This window comes from Acomys russatus, chromosome 29 (assembly GCF_903995435.1).
Source record: "Acomys russatus chromosome 29, mAcoRus1.1, whole genome shotgun sequence".
NCBI lineage: Eukaryota > Metazoa > Chordata > Mammalia > Rodentia > Muridae > Acomys > Acomys russatus.
Genome location: NC_067165.1, coordinates 35,760,891 through 35,780,837, shown reverse-complemented (window position 1 = coordinate 35,780,837; position 19,947 = coordinate 35,760,891). Strand labels below are relative to the sequence as shown.

General features: G+C 53.1%; 1 protein-coding gene across 1 annotated transcript in view; it reads right to left on the bottom strand.

Moving 5' to 3' along the window:
• Positions 1–3,049: 3,049 nt before the first annotated feature.
• Epha2 (EPH receptor A2) overlaps positions 3,050–19,947 on the bottom strand; it is a 28,988-nt gene continuing 12,090 nt past the window's right edge. The window contains exons 4-17 of the mRNA XM_051171157.1: positions 15,340–15,495; positions 14,932–15,264; positions 13,396–13,511; positions 12,950–13,103; positions 12,179–12,278; positions 11,721–11,776; positions 11,261–11,386; positions 10,952–11,140; positions 10,782–10,843; positions 10,483–10,692; positions 10,165–10,314; positions 9,356–9,549; positions 8,545–8,700; positions 3,050–4,015 (exon numbers count right to left, since the gene is read on the bottom strand). Of these exons, the coding sequence (XP_051027114.1) occupies positions 3,910–4,015; positions 8,545–8,700; positions 9,356–9,549; positions 10,165–10,314; positions 10,483–10,692; positions 10,782–10,843; positions 10,952–11,140; positions 11,261–11,386; positions 11,721–11,776; positions 12,179–12,278; positions 12,950–13,103; positions 13,396–13,511; positions 14,932–15,264; positions 15,340–15,495 (2,108 nt within the window). The 3' untranslated portion in view covers positions 3,050–3,909. The remainder of the gene's footprint in view (positions 4,016–8,544; positions 8,701–9,355; positions 9,550–10,164; positions 10,315–10,482; positions 10,693–10,781; positions 10,844–10,951; positions 11,141–11,260; positions 11,387–11,720; positions 11,777–12,178; positions 12,279–12,949; positions 13,104–13,395; positions 13,512–14,931; positions 15,265–15,339; positions 15,496–19,947) is intronic.

The window sequence follows — 19,947 nt, the reverse complement described above, 5'->3', positions numbered from 1 at the left end:
GCCAAGGCTACACAGAGAAACCCTGTCTCAAAACAAAACAAAACAAAACAAAATGAAACAAAACCTCACAAAGAATAAAGTGAGTTTCAGGACAGACAGGGCTAGACAGAGGAACCTTATTGCAGGGGGTTGGGGGGGGCAGGGGATTTGTTCTCAATTACATTATTGTGTGTGCCCACGTAAGTGTAGTTTCTGTGAAGGCCACAAGAGGGTGTTGGACCCCCATGGAGGTTTCAACCTCCCCAGTGAGGGGATTCCAGGGTGTGTCACAATGCTTGACTCTCCCCCACTTATTTGTTAACCCAACTGTTTATTTGTGCTAGCATGAACTCATGTGTGTTTCTTTCGTACTTTGGGCCTTAAGGTGATGTCACCGTATTTGTTCTATTGCTCACCTAGCCCTAGGTCTGCCCACTGGAGGCTCTGTCACCTTGTCCCTGTGTGTTCTCAATCAACATGGTCTTTTTTTGGAGTTCTTCCTCACTCTTGTAGATGCTCCCAGCTCACGTTGGAGTTTCCCCGCCTGAGTCCTAGGGTTTTCTCTAAGAAACCGTGGTTATTTTTATTGGAGAACGGAGACCTAAGGTTGGGTTACTAGTGGCTAGAGGGGTGTCATTACATCCAGGCTGCCTAGGGAACACCCTTGCATTTGCTTTCATTTAAAAAAGAAGTTTTGGGCTGGGCATGGTAGTGCACGCCTTTAATCTCAGCACTCGGAAGGCAGAGGCAGGTAGATCTCTGTGAGTTCGAAGCTAGCCTGGTCTACAAAGGAAATCCAAGACAGCCAGCTCTCTGTTACACAGAGAAACCCTGTCTCGAAAAAGCAAACAAACAAACAAACAAACGAAATGAAGTGGAAATGACCAGAGCCGGAAGCAGCCTGAGATTCAGTTTTGTGTCATGAAGCTTCTGTGTGTTACATGCACACAGGTATGTACTCATGTGCACTTATGTGTGTGTATGGGGTGGATTCCCACAGGAGAGAATTTTCTGGATGTACACCCTGGGTCACACCTTGTCTCAAAACCTCTCCCCTTCAAAAAAAATTTTTTTTGAAAGGATAAAATGGGTCAGTGTGCAAAAAGCACACGCACACCTGGCTGTCCTGATGACATATATTCTATCCTAAGCCCCCAAGGCTGAAGGAAAGCAAGGATTCCAAAAGCTGCCCTGATTCTCACACAAGCACTGAGGTATGCACACCCCTGTGTTCTTACACACACATAAATAATAAAATTCAGTGGCATTTCTACTTGTGCTGATGAAAGGGTTCATTGGCATGTGCCATCCATTTGGCCTCTTCAACACTGGGCCATCTTTGGGTCCCGGATAGTGTTTAAGAAAGCCTTTTTTTTTTTTTTTTTTTTGGTTTTTCAAGACAGGGTCTCTCTGTGTAGCCTTGGCTGTCCTGGACTTGCTTTGTAGACCAGGCTGGCCTCGAACTCACAGAGATCCACCTGCCTCTGCCTCCCAAGTGCTGGGATTAAAGGCATTATATCCGTTAGGTTCAAGGGAAAAAGCACAGCATGGGAGGCCGGCACCCTTAGCGCTGAACCACCTCCTGTTTCCATGCCTGCTCATGATGGGGACATCAGGTAGTTACCTAGGGACAGAACCCTGGCTCATTCATCAAACTCTCAAACCTAGACTGTCAGTGATAATCTTGGCCCCTCTTCCAAAGTGACAGTGGCCACCCTAGCTAGGTCAACTACAGGTCAGGCATGGTGATGCTGACTCAGACACTGCCTAGAACACTCAGGTGGCCTAACCTGGCCTTACGGGCAGAACCCAGCTGCTGTGAGTGCCCGTGTCACCCAGGCCCAGTCACACCTGACACAGGCACATCTCGCCAGTGTTCAGTGGGCTGGGACCCAGAAAGGTGCTAGGTGGAGCAAGGAGTCAGAACAATTCCTCAGAGCCAGTGGGGTGGGGTTTTTTTTGTCCTTGCTAATCTCTCGGCTGAGAATCAAGAGGCCTGAGTTCTCAGCCTGCCACACCCTTGCTTAAAACCTTCAGTGGCTCCCCACTGCCGTCAACTTAAAGTCCTCACTGCTGGACCTGCCTTACAAGGCGCTGGAGACCTCTCAGACATCCCACGTCATGCCTTAATAACATGAAATTGCTTGTGGCTCCCTTGCACAACTCTGCGGTTTCACACCCCCGCACCCAGCTCTGCGTGCCCTGCTCCCTCCAACTGCCTCACTGGTTGGTTCCGGGGCCAGCGGGTGTCCCCTCCTCCGAGGAGGTCTTCCTTTGGAAGCTCTGCTCACTTAACCACTCTCTAGTCCCGCCCCCCCACCTCATGTGCAACATCTTCGGAACCGCCTGCTATGAGCACCCTGACAAGTAAATCTGGTAGAGGCAAATGCTTGGGGTTTGAAATGGGGATTTTGATTTTCTCTGAGGCTTTTGCTGTGTGACCTGGGGCAAGTCACTGCCCATCTCTAAGTTTCAGTTTCTTTCTTTCTTTTTTTTTTCTGAGACAGGCCTCTGTGTAGCATTAGCTGTCCTGGACTCGCTTTGTAGACCAGGCTAGCCTCGAACTCACAGAGATCTGACTGCCTCTGCCTCCCAAGTGCTGGGATTAAAGGCGTGCGCCACCACACCCGGCTCTAAACTTCAGTTTCTTCTTGAGAAAAGGCAGAGTTCCTGGCCTCTCTTTTGATTCTGATCTGTATCTTGCTATGTGGCTTCAAGCAAGTCTGGTCACTGGACTGAGCCTCAGTTTTCCTCTTCCATAAAATGGAGATGCCCACAAAATTCATGAACACTAAAGCTCCCCCATCAGAAAATCTGTGCAAGGGTTTATAGCCAGCCTCCATGCCTACCCCTACTGGCCACACCCTCCTGGAGTGGGAGGGAGGCTACCTGCTGCTCTCAAGCCTCTCAGCCCCACAGAAGCTGAGAGAGATCAAAGCTGATCCAGGTCTGCTGGTCCTGGTGTGGAGGCCAGAGCATGCACTCCTACCCATTCTTCAAGGGTGATGTAACACTTGAATTCAGGGGGCCCCCTTCCCCCCACCCCACAGGCAGTCACAGACCCCACTGAGCTCTAGGACCGAGAGCCAAGATGAACCATCTGCAGCTTTATTCCAGAGCAGAAATAAGTTGTTTTCTAACAATAAATATAAAAAATAATAATAAGTTAATGTTCACAAAAACAACCCAATAAAACAAATCGGTAACACTGACAGTGACAGTCGTCCAAAGGGGCCAGAGATGGGTGGCTGGGCGAGTCTGGCCAGCCCCAGCCTGGGAATGTCTGTTGCAGGGTTATCCTCCATCCCCAGCGCTGGCAAGGTCCGTGCCACACACTCATTCTTTCCACAAGTACAAAATATATATTTAAAAAACCAACACACAACCAAGCATCCTGAGAGAGCCCCAGGAAAGCAAGAAATTGGCCCTTGAGGGCAGAGGGCAGGGCCCTGGGTCTGTAGAAGGCACTGGAAGATTGCCATGGCTCCACCCAGCCAAGTCCATAACCTACCCTCTAACTAGGGGCGGGGCTTTCAGCACCCTAGGCATATGGTTTGGGGCTGAGTGCTCAGCCTCAGCTCCTGAGGTGACTTGTTAGGGAGAAAAGATGACGAGGGAAATCCATTTCGAAATGTTCTGCATGGATATCAATGGCCTTGGTGTCACTTGAACCCCAAGGGATGCTGGGAATGCAACAGCAACTGCTAAGTGCTTAGCTGGGTCCTTGGTAGAGCAAGAGGCCCCTGGCCAGCATCCAGACGTTTTCCGTAGTTCAGGCCAGGGTGCCCTGCAGACTCCTCAGGGTGGCATGGACGAGGAAGAAGTCGAAATAAATAAAGTCCTAGTGGCCCAGCATGGGGTCGGCAGGGAGACCACTGCGGGTTTTCTTCAAGTATTGTTGGTCGAAGTGGGCACAAGGCCCTGTTGGACTCAGATTGGAATCCCCACTGTGTTCACTTGGTCCTTGAGTCCCAGCAGGCTGTAGGCAATTCGCTTCTGGTGGCCAGGGAGACGAACCCCAATCCTCTTGATGTCACTGTAGGTGGAGAGGGAGAGGAGGAGAGTGAGGGAAAGGTCTGTGGGGTGAGGCCTGCTGGGGAAGTGGCAGAGGGAGAGAAGAGAGTTAAGAGACAAGGCTGGGAGGCAGAGGCAGAGAGGAAGGCAAGGAGGGAAGGGGGCGTTCAGGACCTGTGGTGAGGGTTGGGTCCAGGGAGGCTGGAGGTTCACATAGCCTGCCACTCAGAGTTGAAGAAGTGATACACTGCTATTCGGAACCTCTCCCAGTCTGCACAAAGGATTTGGGAGTAGGTGTTCCTATGCATTCATGTGCATGTGTGTATGCGGGTACATATGTGTGCGTATGCATGGGCAGGTCCAGGCGCACACTCGCTTTAGAAGCATGCCCACTTTGCTTTGAGACAGGGCCACTTGGCGGCAAGCTCTAAGGATCTGCCTATCCCTTCCTCACCACCGGGATTTCAAATGGTCACCACCAAGGGCTAGCTTTTTTTGTTGGTGTAGCTCTACTGGCTGAGCTATTTGCCCAGCCTTAGCTGCCCCTCTTACCCTGTGTCTTGTAGATTGGGGGAATTGGAGCCTAGAGAGACGTCTTGAGACCACACAGCTAGGAGATGCCACAACTGAGAATTATGCCAGCAGTGAAGAAATTGTCTCCTTGTTGGGGAGCTAGGTTCCCTCGCCCCGCCCCTCCTCCCTCTGCCCGCCTCTAAGCAGCACGAAGTATCATAGGGAGTAGCTTTTCAGGGACCCTCTAAAGAGTGTCATATCAAGGCCCTCCATCCAACTACTGTCACCTCTATTTTCCCCTTGGATCACTCTCACAGGCCCCACCCCACCCCACCCCCCATGCAGACAGCAAGCATTTGTTGATGAGCCTTCAAGGATAAGGCTCTGCTAGACTCTAGTGGGTGCAGCTTGCAGGTCACCAGAGGCAGGTTGCCTTTGCTTGTGGCAATCTGAGGGATACTAAGGGGTTAGGATTTAGTGTGGGGGTTCACAAGAGGCCCCAGGGGATCCCCCCTGGGGAAGGAGTAGGCTGCCCTGGTCTCCCTACCGCCTCCATTCTAGAACCATGTAAGCTTCCAGGAGCTGTCAGCAGGATGTCTGTTGCTAACTTCAGGAGGTTTCTTCTGTCCTCACCCGCCAGCCCTAGCTCATGAAAACACCCAGGTTTTTACGGGCCAGCTCTTGGCTGTAATTGGGGCTAATTATATGGTGCAAGCTCCAGGAGCTCACAATGCCGGAGACAAGACTTTCCCACAGGCTCGGAAAGAACCAAGCATGGAGCAGGGGATGGGCAGACCCAGGTCGGGAGGGAAGGAGGGAGGGAGGGAGGGAGGGAGGGACCACTCACACTGCAGAAAGAAGGCTGGAAGATAGATATGGGGACCGCCCAGGCCTACCACCAAGGTGCTGGGATGTTTTGCACAGCCACCCCCTCCCCGAGGGGGATCACAATGTGGGGACCTGGATACACGCTGGGAGTAACCACCAGAAGTGGCTCTTACAGTTAGAAAGCAGGGTGCTGGGCAACCCCAGACTCACTGGGCCTCGTCCCATCGTGCCCTGCTGAGTAAACGGGTGTGTATGTGAACATCACCGTTGGACTGAGCCTCTGCCCCACCATGAGGTCCTCTCCCCAGCAGAGCCTTTCCTTTCAGTCTGGTTGTACCTCCCACGCCTGTGTCTTTTTTCCAGAGGCTAGGATGACATATTCCTAGGCAGTGAGCTCCTTCCCCAATCAACCAACCAAGCTTCCTTCCTTGAGGCAGGGTCTCGCTGTATAGTCCTCTCTGGCTTGAACTCATATGTAGACGACCAGGCTCGCCTCAAATTCAGATTCCCACCTGTCTCTACCTACCTCCCCACTGCTGGGATTAAAGGCCAGCCTTTAAAAAAAAAAAAAAAAAAAAAAAAAGATCTCTGCAATCCCATTCTTCCCCACCCTCACCTTCCACTGCGCCCCAGACAGGATTTTTCGGTGTTGCCCTGCCTGTCCTGGAACTCTCTTTGCAGACCAGGCTGGCCTCAAACTCACAGAGATCCGCCTGCCTTTGTCTCTCAAGTGCTGGGATTAAAGGCGTGGGCCACCATACCTGCCTTTTTCTTTTTTTCCCCCCTAAGATAGGATTTCTCTTTGTAGCCTTGGCTCTCCTAGACTCGCTTAGTAGACCAGGCTGATCTCAGTTCACAAAGCTCCACCTGCCTCTGTCTCCTGAGTGCTGGGATTACAGGTGTGCGCCACTGTGCTTGATTTGGCCACCTTTTTTTGACTATGGGTGGGAACAATGTGCCGGCGATGCACAGGCAAGCTGGAGTCCAAGCTGGTCCCTGTTCCCACCTCAGTTTTCCTCTCAGGGATGCCGAGCACACATCCCGCTAACCCTTGTGCAGGAAAGAGACATGACAAGACACTTCAGTACCCCATCTTTCCCCTAATCCATAAGTACCCATAAACACGTGCTGTATGTGGGGGTGGGGCTGGAGGCATAATAGTCCCCAGAGACTCAAGAGTTGTATCAGTCACACCCAGCTAGTGGACTCCCATCCTTAAGATCTACCTGGAGTGTGTGCCCACAGCCAGCGCAGAGGATGCTGAACCCTGTAGCTTTGACACTGGGCAGGGCTGGCCTTTGGGCCGGCTGTTTTGCCCAAGGTACATACGGTACAATAAAAACATTTTCTGTATTTTCTCAAAAAGCCATTTTGACCTCATCCAGCTAGAAAACCAAACCTAGTCCAAAATAGCATGGCAGACACTTGAGCTGAGAAGAGGTGGCAGCTAAGGGGAGAGAGGCCAGGTCCTTAGAGAGGGAGGCCCAAGGGGCGGGGGAGAGAGGGTGCGGGCAGGTACTGAAGCTTACATCGTGACCGTAGCAGGAAGGGAACAGATGTCTCCTGTCACCAGCTCCTGGTGAGCTCCGTGGTGTGGTCAACAGTCTGTAGGCGTTTTGTTTTGTTTTGTTTTGCTTTTCGAGACAGGGTTTCTCTGTGCAGCCCTGGCTGTTCTGGACTCACTTTGTAGACCAGGCTGGCCTGGAACTCACAGTGATCCACCTGCCTCTGCCTCCCAAGTGCTGGGATTAAAGGCATGCGCCACCACGCCCGGTTTAGTCTGTAGGTTTAAAAAGCACTCAGGTCCAATCCCACATCCCCTCAGGGCATCAGAGACAGGCCAGAGAGCCAGTGGGTCTGAGTGCAGGAGGAAGGAGTGCCGAAAGACTTCCGGGCTTTATCCAGATACTTTCCAAATAACCCGTGAGCATGCACGCTGCCTGCCTGAGCGCACCGCCTGTCTGTCCGGGAGCCCGTCTCAGCTCGTGGGAAAAGACTTTGCAAGGGGCGCCCCGGGGCTATTTTGGGATGTTTCTATGGCCATGTGTTTCCTGTAAACCTGCTCCATGTCCTCAGTGCTAGACTCAGAAGAAAAGCTGTGCTGTCCTGGGTGGGGGAGGACCTGAAGGAAGCCAGGGGGCTGACCCTGGTTGCCAGGGAAATGGAGCCGGACTCAGGAACCAAGGCATAGAGGCCATGACTTCCGGGACCCTGGGAACGGCTGAACAGAGATGTGGTTCGAGACAGCGTAAGCATGTCATTCAATCACACCCTCGCCGTGTCCTTGTCGAGAAATGGGCACCAAGATCAAAGTTAGACCAAATCGACGTGACCTCAGGTGCTGTCTGCAGAACCGAGGTGTGAGCCCAGCTGCTGGCTGGCAGCAAGAGAACCTGACCTCCCTCTGGTCAGTTTTCCCCGTCCAATTCCCATGACCCACCATTTTCTCGGGCTGGCCACATTCATGACCAGCAGGTCAAAAAGCCCAGCGGCCAGAGAGAATGTGTCTAAGCCCAAATCCCAAAGGGTCTAGAACGCAGGAACGTGGGAGGCTCAGGTCTCCTCTTCCAAGCAGTTCCCAAAACCTTCCCCGCCCTGGGGCTGTTTCTACCATGGCCTTGGGACACTTGGACACTGGACTGTTGGGACCCACAACTATTTTTGGAAGCACAAAGGCTAAGAGGACAATGTTGTTATTCCTCCAGGGATGGGAAGAGACGTTCCTGCCAAGGCTGTTCTGGGAAGGTTCAGTGATGGAGATAGGGTGGGATGGGACAGCGAGACGAGCAAGCACTGAGGAGGAACAGGCTGATGGCAGGCTAAAAGTCAACCATCACAGGGAGAGTGACCTGGCAGAGGTCTGCAAGGCTCCTTCATTTCTCCCAGGCAGCAGGAAAGGAATGCAAGGCTCTGAGGTCCCGCTTGATCAAGGCTAGAATCTCTGTAGGATGCTGGGCAACAGTAACCTTCTGAGTCTATGTAAGGAGAGATTCCCTACACTGCAGCCCAGGGGTGGGCAAACAGCTCCTCCACACAACAGCAGCTTTGTGATAACTATTATATCCTAGGCAGGAAGGGAGAGTACCTAGGAAAGAAGGGGGGGGGGGGGGGGGGGGGGGGGGGGGAGGAGAAGAAGAGGAAGAGGAGGAGAGAGAAGAGAGGGGCAGGAGTGGCAGGTAGGTCAGAGACTGTCCCCAGTGGTGAACTCACTCGTTGGACATCTGCACTACTTTCTCGATGGCCGTGTAGCCAGCCACCATGAAGTGTTCTGTGTACTGTTGCATTTTGATGCTTTCCAGCCACTCGGACACCGTACGGAAGGGGACTCCCTCTGAGCCGCTGGTGCTGGGCAGCCGGATGGACACCCTGGGATGGAAACCCACAGGCTCGGGGTGAGGGGCTGCCGAACCTGACCCATCCCCCAAGCCCCTGCCCTCCTAACTTGGGCAGGGCCTACAGCTGGCTGTGCCTCAGTTTCCTCCTCTGAGCCAAGGAGGAAGCTCAGACAGGGAAGAGACAGTCCTGACCCCCTGGCATTACCTGCTGTCGCTCCATTCCTACCAGCTAGGCCCATCGGACGGGAACTCCCCACCCACTCCTGTGGGGACTCTGGGTCCTGGAGTCACAGTGCCAGCTTGGCCACCCTACGTCTCAGTTTCCTGTTCAGCATACAGACCACTTCAGGACACTTCAGCAGGTTTGTAACATGGCTGGTGCTGAGCCCAGTGCCCGCCCGCCCACCATTTAAGATGGTTTCTTACTGGTATTACTGGACCATGCCTGAAGAGCCCATTTTCTTTTTTAGTTATTGGGGACTGAACCCAGGGTTTCATACATACTAGGCAAACAATTTACCACTCGGCTTTATCACCAGGCCCGATGTGTCACTTCTGAGCCCCTTAACATCCCTCACTCTCCAAGCCTCCCCCCAGCCCCCACTAGCCATCCAGTCAACCTGAGGAGCTTAGGCGTCTACAGGAATGAACTTGGATGCTATCACAGGCACAGACAAGAGACTCACCGGGGGTCAAAGTCAGCCAGGGTCTTGAGGGAATCAGGGGCTCGGATGAGCTTGTCCAGGATGCTGACGATGTCAGCAAACTTGGGCCTGCGGGAACGGTCCTGCTGCCAGCACTGCATCATTAGCTGGTAGATGGCAGAAGGGCAGTCCATGGGTGTGGGGAGCCGGAAGCCGTCGTTGATGGCTTTCATGACCTAGGGGCAAGCATCAGGGTGGCCCTTAACAGAAAGCCACATGGAACCGCTCTACAGACCAGCTCTACAAACCCCCACCCCACCCCCCTGGCCCTAACACAGGGAGGAGGGCCCCAAAAACAGACAAGCAGCCTTTCCTAAGTACACACACAATTTCAAAGCTATCCATGGGGCAAGTGCTGAGGTGCTGTCTCAAGGACCAAGGGTCAGCCTCTTCTTGTCTCTACCCACCCCCAAGATGGGCTCTTTCTTCCTGCCTGTCTGCCTTACTTGCTGTCTCCTCAGTCTCTGGAGGAGTGTTATCCCTGCAAGCAAAATCCCAGGCCTCCAGACTAGGCACCAGGTACATGTAACTTGCCTATATACCTGTACATAGATAATACATATCCACTTGCACTTGTATATGTACAGAAACATTCATCTATCTACCTGTGGACATATGCACATGCATATCATATACGTGTACACGCCCACGCACACATGTGCGTCACACATGGGCATGTGCATACACTCCTCCCTTCTGCCTTTCTATGACAGGCCACAGAACAAGTATCTGTGTGGTCACTACTTGATGCAGGGTTTGCATTGGTCAGTGTGGGGGAGAGCGGGACCTACCTCGTGGTTTGACAGCTCCCAGTAGGGCCGCTCGCCGTAAGTCATCACCTCCCACATGACGATGCCATAGCTCCACACATCACTGGCCGAGGTGAACTTCCGGTAGGAAATGGCCTCCGGGGCTGTCCACCGAATAGGGATCTTGCCGCCCTGCAGGAGACCCAGCCCCAGTTACCCTTATGCCAGCCAAAACTTGGGGCTCCTTCTGTTTGGTCCTAGAGTCATCCTTGACTCCCCAGGTCCCAGATCTAGGCTAAAAGCTGTTTCACCTTTGAGCCCTCCACATCCCAGGTATGACATCCCCGTCCCCCAACTCACACTAGTGGTGTAGGTGGCCTCAGGGTCATCCTCCAGCACACGCGACAGGCCGAAATCGGACACTTTGCATACCAGGTTGCTGTTGACCAGGATGTTGCGGGCGGCCAGGTCACGGTGCACATAGTTCATGTTGGCCAGGTACTTCATGCCGGACGCGATGCCCCGCAGCATGCCCACCAGCTGGAGCACGCTGAACTCACCATCTTTCTCCTACAGATCACAGGCCATCAGTGCTGACGGGTCCCAGGCACTCCTGCCGGCCCACCACCCCCGTCACCGCCACCAGACCATGACCTTACCCTCAGGAATTTGTCCAGGGCCCCATTCTCCATATACTCTGTGATAATCATCATGGGCTTGTCTGTAGGACATGGACGTGGGTGTGAGTGAGGCCAGCAAGCAGAGGGTAGGGGCACAGCCCCTTCCCCTGACCACCCGGGGCCATCCCCTAGCACCTCCCAGGCCTCACATTTAGAGACAACGCCCTCCAGGCGAATGATGTTGTGATGGCTAAACTGGCCCATGATGCTGGCCTCGCTCAGGAAGTCCACGCGCTGCTTCTCCGTGTAGCCAGCTTTTAGTGTCTTGATGGCCACGGGTATCTCCTTCTTCCCCGAGGATGACTTCAGGGTCCCCTTATATACCTCCCCAAACTCTCCTGCAGGCAGGCAAGGTATGCAAAAAGTGTGCTCCATTAAGCCAGGGCATTGGGCAGGCCCTGTCTGGACCACCCATCACCTGTCTCCTCCCAGGTGCACAGTAGGTGGGCCAGCCTCACCTGCTCCAATCACCTTCTGCCTTGCGACACACGACGGGTGGATCTCGGTGGTAAATTTGAGTACGGCCTGGTTGGGGTCTTCATAAGTGTGGGGGTCCACATATGTTTTCAGGGGCTTCAGTTGTTCTGGAAAGGGGAAGAAAGAAGCTGAGTAGTCACAGACAGCTTAGGAGGTGAGGTGCAAGAGAAGGGGAAAGGCACACCACCCCTGATTTAGACTGAGGGGGTTCAGCCAGAGGGATGCTGAATGAAGCCTCTAAGTCTACACTAGAGCTGGGAAAGCGTGTGTGTGTGTGTGTGTGTGTGTGTGTGTGTGTGTGTGGTGTGTGTGTGTGTGTGTGTGTGTGTGTGTGTGGTGTGTGTGTGTGTGTGGTGTGTGTGTGGTGTGTGTGTGTGTGTGTGTGTGTGTGTGTGTGTGTGTGTGTGTGTGTGTCTCCGCGCGCGCCAGCATGCATCTCACCTGACTTGGAAAAGTAGACATCCTCAGAGGACTGGCGGGCCCGCAGATTCCTCCTCCTGGAAGAAACCCCCAGAGGAACCAGACACACGATCAATGAAGTCTGTACCGGCCAAAAGGACACCCAACCACATTCTGGCTGCAATGCCCAGCAAACCGCTTAGCCTCCATGTGGGGGCAGAGGGTGAAGGCGAAGGCAGAGGAAGCCACCAAGGCCAGAGTCACATTTGGAGACCACACTCCACAATGGCCACATAAGCAGCCATAACTAGGGCTAGAGCATTCTGTCCTGTGTCCAGAAGAAGTAGGGACACACAAGGAGCACAGTAACAGTGACCACTGTGGCCCCTAAAACTCAGCCCATCCTCCCACAGGCTTGCATTAGATTAGATTAAGTAACTGCAGTGTGCTTGGGGCTCCCTGCCCTTCTGTGTTCAAGCCAGACCCTTGCAGAGACAAACCTTCGATGGATGAAGAAGCCGACTCCCGCCAGCACTAGGAGCAAAACAGCGCCAACAGCCACACTGCCGATCACCGCCAGGTTGGCAGATCCTTCCGTGGCTGTTGGAAGGGACCAGCTGATGAGAGAGTCCACCCCAAATCCTACACACATGCCCTGCTGCAGCCAAAGCTCTCTTATTTAGAGGAGGCGCTCAAGACAGGGTTTCTTCTCTGTGTAGCCCTGGCTGTGCTGGACTCACTTTGTAGACCAGGCTGGCCTCGAACTCACGGAGATCTGCCTGCCTCTGCCTACCAAGTTCTGGGATCCCAGGCATGGGCCACCACAGATTTTTGAGGAAGAATTTCATGTAGCCCATGTAGCCCAGGCTAGCCTCATCAAGGAATCAAGGGTGACTTTAAACCTCTGATCTTTCACAGGCACACACCATGGGGCTTTACACATGGGTTAGGGATTGAATCCAAAGTCTTAAGGACACTAGGCAAGTACTTTACCCATTGAGCTATGCCCCAGTCCAGCTCTAGCACTTTCTTACACAGGATTTGAACTCAGGAACATCAATGTCAAAGCCACAGCCCCCCCCCCCCCCTCACCTCTTAACACTACCCTGAACACACATGCTTGGTCCTATATTCTAGTCTCAGTCTAGACCATCCCCACATAATGGCTATTCCATGCCCTGGCTAAAAGAAAGGAGCAGTTATAGATTCTTAGAGCCTACACCTAGTTCAGGGTCCCTGGACTGGCCCACACCTTGGTCCCTCCGACTCACACAATGTCTGGAACTCGTGCACCTTGCTGCCGGCACCCTGGCCCTCCTGTGTCAGTGCCTGCACCTGCACCAGGTAGGTAGTATCGGGAGCCAGGTCAATCAGGGTCATGGAGAAGCCTTCTGTGCGGCGCACATTATAGCTGTTGGCATCCCCCTGTGGACGGTGGTGGGGAGAGGAGCACACAGTGAAGATAGGGCAGTCAAAACTCCAGTCAGAAAGGTGGTTGGTTTCCTGTGTTATCCAACCACACAGACACTCTTAGAGACAGGAAACGGAGGTGCAGAAGTGCACTCACCGGAACCAGAAACCAACATCCACCCCCAGGCCTGGCTGGATCCCAAACAGCCCACTCTGACTCTGAGAACCCTGGGAGACCCCAAGCTTCAGTTTCCCCGGATGTAGGCGGGAACCTCAACATGGCCTGTGCTGACCCTCAGCCAGTTACCTTCTTGTGGTAGGTGACTTCGTACTTCCACACGCGGCTCTGCTGTGGCACTGGGATGCTCCAGGTGACGCTCAGTGAGGTGGTACTGCGGTTCTCCAGCCTCACCTTGGGGGGCTCTGGGAAGAAGAGGGGAAAGGGTGTGTGAGAAGCCATTCAAAGGTGAGGGATGAAGAGACGGGAGCACCAGCTACCCGCTACCCACCACTTAGGCTCTTCAGGTCCTGCCTTGGGTTCCTGGATTTCCTGTTACAGATGCTGCCCTGACCAACCACAGAGGTCAGCTCATCAGAGGAGCTCTGGGGACATTCACAAACATGTAAATAGTAACTAAGACACTAGCTGACTGCCACTGAATCTTTCTGGAGACCAGGCAAGGCTTGAAGAACTTTGTGTGATAGAGATTCTTTTTCTGCGTGGTGTATGTATGTATGGGTGCGTGCACATGTGCACATTGGTATGTGTGCATACATGCTAAAGATGATAATGACATCAGGCGTCTTCCTCAGTTTCCCTCTTTCCGCCTTACTTACTTTCTTTCTTTCTTTTTTTAAATTAAAGACAGAGGATCTCACTGAACCTGGGATTCACTTATTCAGTTGGGCTCGCTGATCAATCAATAAGCTTCAGGGACCTGCCTGTTCCCCATCAGCCTGGTGTTCAAATTACAACCGCACACCCACTGTGGGTGCCAGGTGTCAACTCAAGTGCTGGAGTGTGCAGCAAGCACACTAAGTCTTTCCATTCCTTCATATAATAGTTTCAACAGCGCTCTCCTTCTGAAAAAAGAAAATGTTTTCAGAAGTAACTTGAAGTCTCCGGGTTGTATAGCCAGCCCAGAGATGTCCTTTTGTTTGTTTGTTTGTTTGTTTGTGGTGTTTGTGTGTGCTCAATAGTTTCAACAGCCCTCTCCTTCTGAAAAACAAAAAATTTTTCCGAAGTAACTTGAAGTCTCTGGGTTGTATAGCCAGCCCAGAGATGTCCCTTTGTTTGTTGATTTGTTTGTGGTGTTTGTGTGTGTTCGTGTTTTATGTGTGTGTGTGGTGTTCACGTGTGTGTTCACATGGAGGTCAAAGGTTATCTTCCCCCACTGCTCTCCACCTCATATTTTGAGGCAGAGTCCTCTACTGAACCCAGATCTGGCTTTATCAGCCATGACTCCCTGTCTCTGTCTCTGTGGGTCCTAGGGATCCAAACAGCCCTCAGGCCTATGCAGAAAGCACAATATTGCTTGAGCCACCTGTTCTGCCTTTGCCTCACATGATCTTGAACTCACTATGTACCTGAGGATGACCTTGAATGCCTGATCTCCCTGCCTCCACCTTCAGAGCATGAGTGTTGAGTTTATAGCTAGGTGTGTGCTATCACACCTGGCAGGAGCCTTACTCTAGCTAGCCTGGCACTCACTACATAGACCAGGAAGGATGGAACTCTTAAACCACTTACAGCCGCCTCTCCAAATACAGCTGAGTCCCCGTGCTTGTCCTCAAGTTCCCACCCTGGCAGGTAATGGACAGTCATTACCATGCCTGGGCTCACCTGTCTGGTTAATGCTGACACTGGCAGTGCGGAAGCTTCGGCTTGTCACCAGGCTGGAGACGCCATTGCGGGCCTCAACGGCGAAGGTATAATTCTTGTGAGGTTCCAGGTCAGTGACTGTGACACTTGTGCGAGTCAGGGCATGGGGAGGCTCTGAATAGTGCACACTGGCCTCACAGGGCCCACAGTCGCCAGACTCTGGCCAACACTGTTCACAGGTGACACTGTAGAAAATGTCCTTGCGGCCCCCACTGTCCTGGGGAGGTGTCCAACGCAGTTCTACTTTGGCACCCATGCCGATGGCCGTGAGGTAGTGAGGGGCAGAGGGTGGACCTGTCAAAAAGAGTGGAGGTCAGAGAAACCGCCTTCTCACTCAGCCACCCCTCCCTGGATGTTTGCAAGACTCACGTGTGCAGGGCATGGACAGTGGGTCCTCAGGTGCCCTAAAATAGCCTTCTTCACACTGGCAAGATGTGGCACCTTCAGTGGATGGCAGGGTATGTTCCGGACACTCCAGGCAAGGGCTCTCGGACGCCTCAGACTTAAAGAATCCTGGTGAACAGGCTGAGACATGAGGAGAGACAGGAGGTCATTTGTATGTAGTTCCCTAGCTGTGTTTTGACAGGACATCACACCCATGGCCAGCACCTGATGGACACCAAAATAACCTGTCCCAAGTGCCCCAAAGCCCAGCACATCAGGAAGCGTCACACCTCAAGGACTCAAGGACCACAGCTCGCTCTCCAGCGTAAGTACCTTGCTATAACCTGGTTTGTACAGACTGACCCAGCAGGACCCCTCTTGTACAGATGCGAACTGACCAAGGTGGAGATTGTGTCTGCGTACCCCCACCCCTGACAAAACCAGCTGGCCTTCCCCTTTCAGGATGCCCCCCTGCCAAGGCTCCTTTACCCTACGACTCCATCTCTTTCCTGTTCCGGGGCTGACCTCCATGAAGCAGGAAAGGCCGGGCCCAGCTCTTTCCCTGGATTTGTTTCCAAAGCCAAATCATTTCTCCTTTCAGGGGGCTGCCAGGAAGTAGCTTTTCCTCCTCTGGTGGTCCATCCTGGCCAGCTGGCTAGGGGCTTAGGCACCTGACTCTGGGGGCTTCTTCCTCCCAGCACCTTACTCGGCTCCCTGTCACAAGCTCTTTCCCGGCCTACAGGCAGGAAACTGCTCAGACACAAGGCTCACCTCACAGGGCTAGCCAAGCCTTGGGTGGTTCTGGAAGAGACCATTGTGGGCTGTCCCAGGGGACCTCCTTTTTTAATCCTGCAATGCCCTCTTTTGCTTTTCTGCAGAGAGGGTCCTGAAACACCATTAACTTTCTGCACTAAATACTCATTGATTGATTGTCCCCTCTGCCTAGCCCCATGTGGCTTATTAGACCCAAAGGTGAAAACTAATACTGTTAAGTACAGAAAACAGGAGTGTGTGACACATCTGCAGTTAAGTGGCTGGCAGAGGGGAAAAAGGGTGGCCAGGCATCTGAGAAGCCCAAGGTGGAGACTTCAGCTGGGGTTTTAAGGGCTGTGTAAAAGTTCAACAAGGCAGAGGGTAGAGAGTAGGGACTTGTCATGCAGAGCTTGTCACACAGGAGGTCTGAGCAGCCTTTTAGATATAAACAAAAGGGACAGGAGGAATGAATGATACAGCAGAGAAAGGCCCTGAAGGGCAGGCAAAGAAATTTGCATTATTCTGGGCGTGGTGGTGCAGGCCTTTAATCCCAGCACTTGGGAGGCAGAGGCAGGTGGATCTCTGTGAGATCAAGGCCAGCCTGGTCTACAAAGTGAGTCCAGGACAGCCAAGGCTACACAGAGAAACCATGTCTTGAAAAACCAAAAAAAAAAAAAAAAAAAAAAAAAAAGCCGGGCGTGGTGGCGCACGCCTTTAATCCCAGCACTCGGGAGGCAGAGGCAGGCGGATTGCTGTGAGTTCGAGGCCAGCCTGGTCTACAAAGCGAGTCCATGATGGCCAAGGCTACACAGAGAAACCCTGTCTCGAAAAACAAAAAAAAAAAAAAAAAAAAAAAAAAAAAAAAAAAAAAAAAAAAAAAAAAAAAAGAAAAAGAAAAAAGAAAGAGACGCACAATAGGGTGCCACTCATGACAGTCACACCGGCAGGACACTGTAAGGAAAACTGCCTGGACAAAGGTTGTCTGATGTGGGGCGGACGTGGCCCTGATGACAACCCCTCCAGTGAACAGTGAAGCCAATTTCAAGACCTCAACAAACCTTTGGCCAAGCCAAAGGCTGGAGAGCAGAGCCCAGTTCTGGATAGGAGAGCAGGGGTGTTAGGGAGACAGGGTTGAGGGCAAAGTGGGCTCTAGTTCTGTCAAGGACTGGCCTGTGCCTTGCATTTGCTAGAAGTCATGCAGACAACATCCTAACTCTTTGTGGCCCCTGAGGTAGCCCAGGCTAGCCCAGCCATTGGCCATACACATGCACGCACACGCGTGCGCACACACACACACATGAATGAACGAATTTGGGTACTTATGGCAAGAAGGGGGTTATTCAGAATGGAATAGCAAGACAGAGGTACCCAACACCAGCTCTTAACCTACACAAAGTTTGAGTTCCTAAGGATGAAGCACCTACTGTGTGCAGGGCCTGGACTTGACAATCTTTAGTCCTCAAGGTGAACCTTTACATGTAGACGTGGCTAGCATTTATCCCCATTCTGCAGGGGAGAAAACTGAGGCTCTGACAGGCCAATTTGCTCAAGATCTTAAAGCCAAAAGAGGATGCTGGAGGCTGAGCACCTCTCCCGTCACCCCTTCCTGTTTCCGGGAACACCTGGGTTTGGAACAAAGTTCAGTGCTGGTGGCAGCCATGAGTCCTGCTGACCTGCTTCACCTCCGGGAAGTCCAGACTATAGCCAAAGCAGCCTGGAGGGGAGTGCCCAGACTCCCGGGGACCACCCCAAGGGGCTACGGAGTTAACTAAGAACATCTTCTCTAAGCTCTACAGTCTTTTTAGCCTCAGAGTGGGTTAGAGAGAGCTGTGTGTCTCTGGCCTCGCTCCCGTTACATAGCTGTTACAATACTAAAATAGCTCTCATCTTCGCCTAACTTTCACACAAAAATGAGACACCAGAATGCCAGGCCCTGCTGATCCCAGCTTTCCATTTCCCTAATGCTCTCACTTATACCCAGAGATGTCTGTGCGTTAAGTGTTGGCTCACTGGGGACCAAGGTCAGGGGACTGGGAGGCGGGAGGGTCCAGCCCCCAAATCATAATCACCTCTCCCCAGCCCTGTGCTCAGTCCAGATGGGGGTCACAAAGGCCTGAGCCACCTGCCAACCCTCCCCTGCTCCCCACCATCTCATGCCAGGAGAGGAAGTGGGGGAAGAGATGGGTTCTATTCTTTGGACCCAGAGCCTGGGGGTGGCCTGCCTGCCGGCAGGAAAAAGGGAATTTGGAGAGATTTCCGCTGCGGATATGCCAGATAATGCAGGAGAGGCGGCGTCCACAGGGCATGCGCTTGCCTGCCGAAAACGCACTGCCCCCCTCCTCCTCCAACCACAGAGCCCTAGGGCACCCCTAGGCCCTGCCTGCCAGAGTCTGCAAGTGTCTAAGAAGTCCCAAAACCTGTCAGGAAGACCACGAGGACCCTCAAAATTGCTTGAATTTCCCCCCAACATCCAGGGCAAGCAACAAGGGTCTCACACACACACATCCACACACAACCACCCACCACTTCAAGGACCCACCCACTGCCCGGGAGCCAACTAGCTTAACTCCTCTATAACCTTTACCAACTGTTCAGCTCCAATACGGCATCTATTACTCAGGTTCAAGTTTACCAACAGTAACAAGCCCAACCTACGTGTCTGGCACAAAGCTGGGAACTGGGATGTGGTGGTGTGACTGACAGATTAGCATCTTTTCAGCTCCAGGGGAATTTGCAGCCTAGCTTTTATGCCTCATTTGAAATTATTTGTGCACGTATGAGAATCCACTCTCTTTCTCTCTCTCCCTCCTTCCCTCCCTCCCTCTCTGAGACTGGCAGCTTTGAGGGAGCAGGAGGAGTCTGGTTTAATCTGCCGTATCTGTGGCTCAGCAGAGGGCCTGATGGGAAGGAAGCCTCACTCAACAAATCGGTCTTGAATAAATAGATATATGAATGGATGCAGGAGGAATGAGTGAGTGAAGAAATGAAGGAGTGAATGAGTGCACAGTGAAGCAGGCCAAGGGCTGCAGAAGTGAGTGGTGTTTCTGCTTACCCCACCCCCTCCAGGGGCACCATCCATCTGCCACCTGGCTGGCACGAGAGCCTGGCTTTGGCACACCTGGGGCACCTGTGGAGTGCATCTCTGGCCTCAGTTGCCTGACAGGCCTGGGCCACGCCAAGCAGAACTGGAACACAGAAGCTGCAGCTAGGGCTGTACCCTGGTTTTTCCAGTTCCTGATGCCCGCCCCTCAGGTGGCAGTTGCAGGGTGACTCAGGGACGGACGCCCTCTGTGTGGCGCTAATCCAGCTCCTTACGGAGGCCCTCCCCAGGCCCAGCCACCTCCCAGGCTTTGGCTGCTAAGGTCGTGGGGTCAACAGGTCAGTCCTGGTGGCAATCAGCTTCCCCAAGCCAAGAGCAGCGGGCAACCAGAACACCACCTCACTCCCTCTGTCCTGCACGTGGAGCCTAAGCTTGACCGTCAACCCGTGAGTTACTGACTGACCCAGGGTATAGAGGGTGGCCCCAACAGGCCTTGTGATGCCTACAGGAAAAGGGAGCCCCATTCTCAGTTCTCAGGGCCTTGCTCCTTTCACACGTGGCCCCCCAGGGTGCTCCTATCTGTAAGCATATCTGCCACCCAACAAATAAGCTAAGTGCTCCCCTCCGCCCACCCCAGCTCTCCCACCTCCAGCCCTTATCTTGTTTGCTTTCTCCGCCTGCTGCCTCCTTCCTTCCGTTCAGGGGACCCACTTACCTCCTTACCTCCCTCCGGTAACTAGCGAGGGGCCGAGCCTACTTGGTGGGGCTACTAGGGCCTAGACTTGCTCCTGGGAGCATAG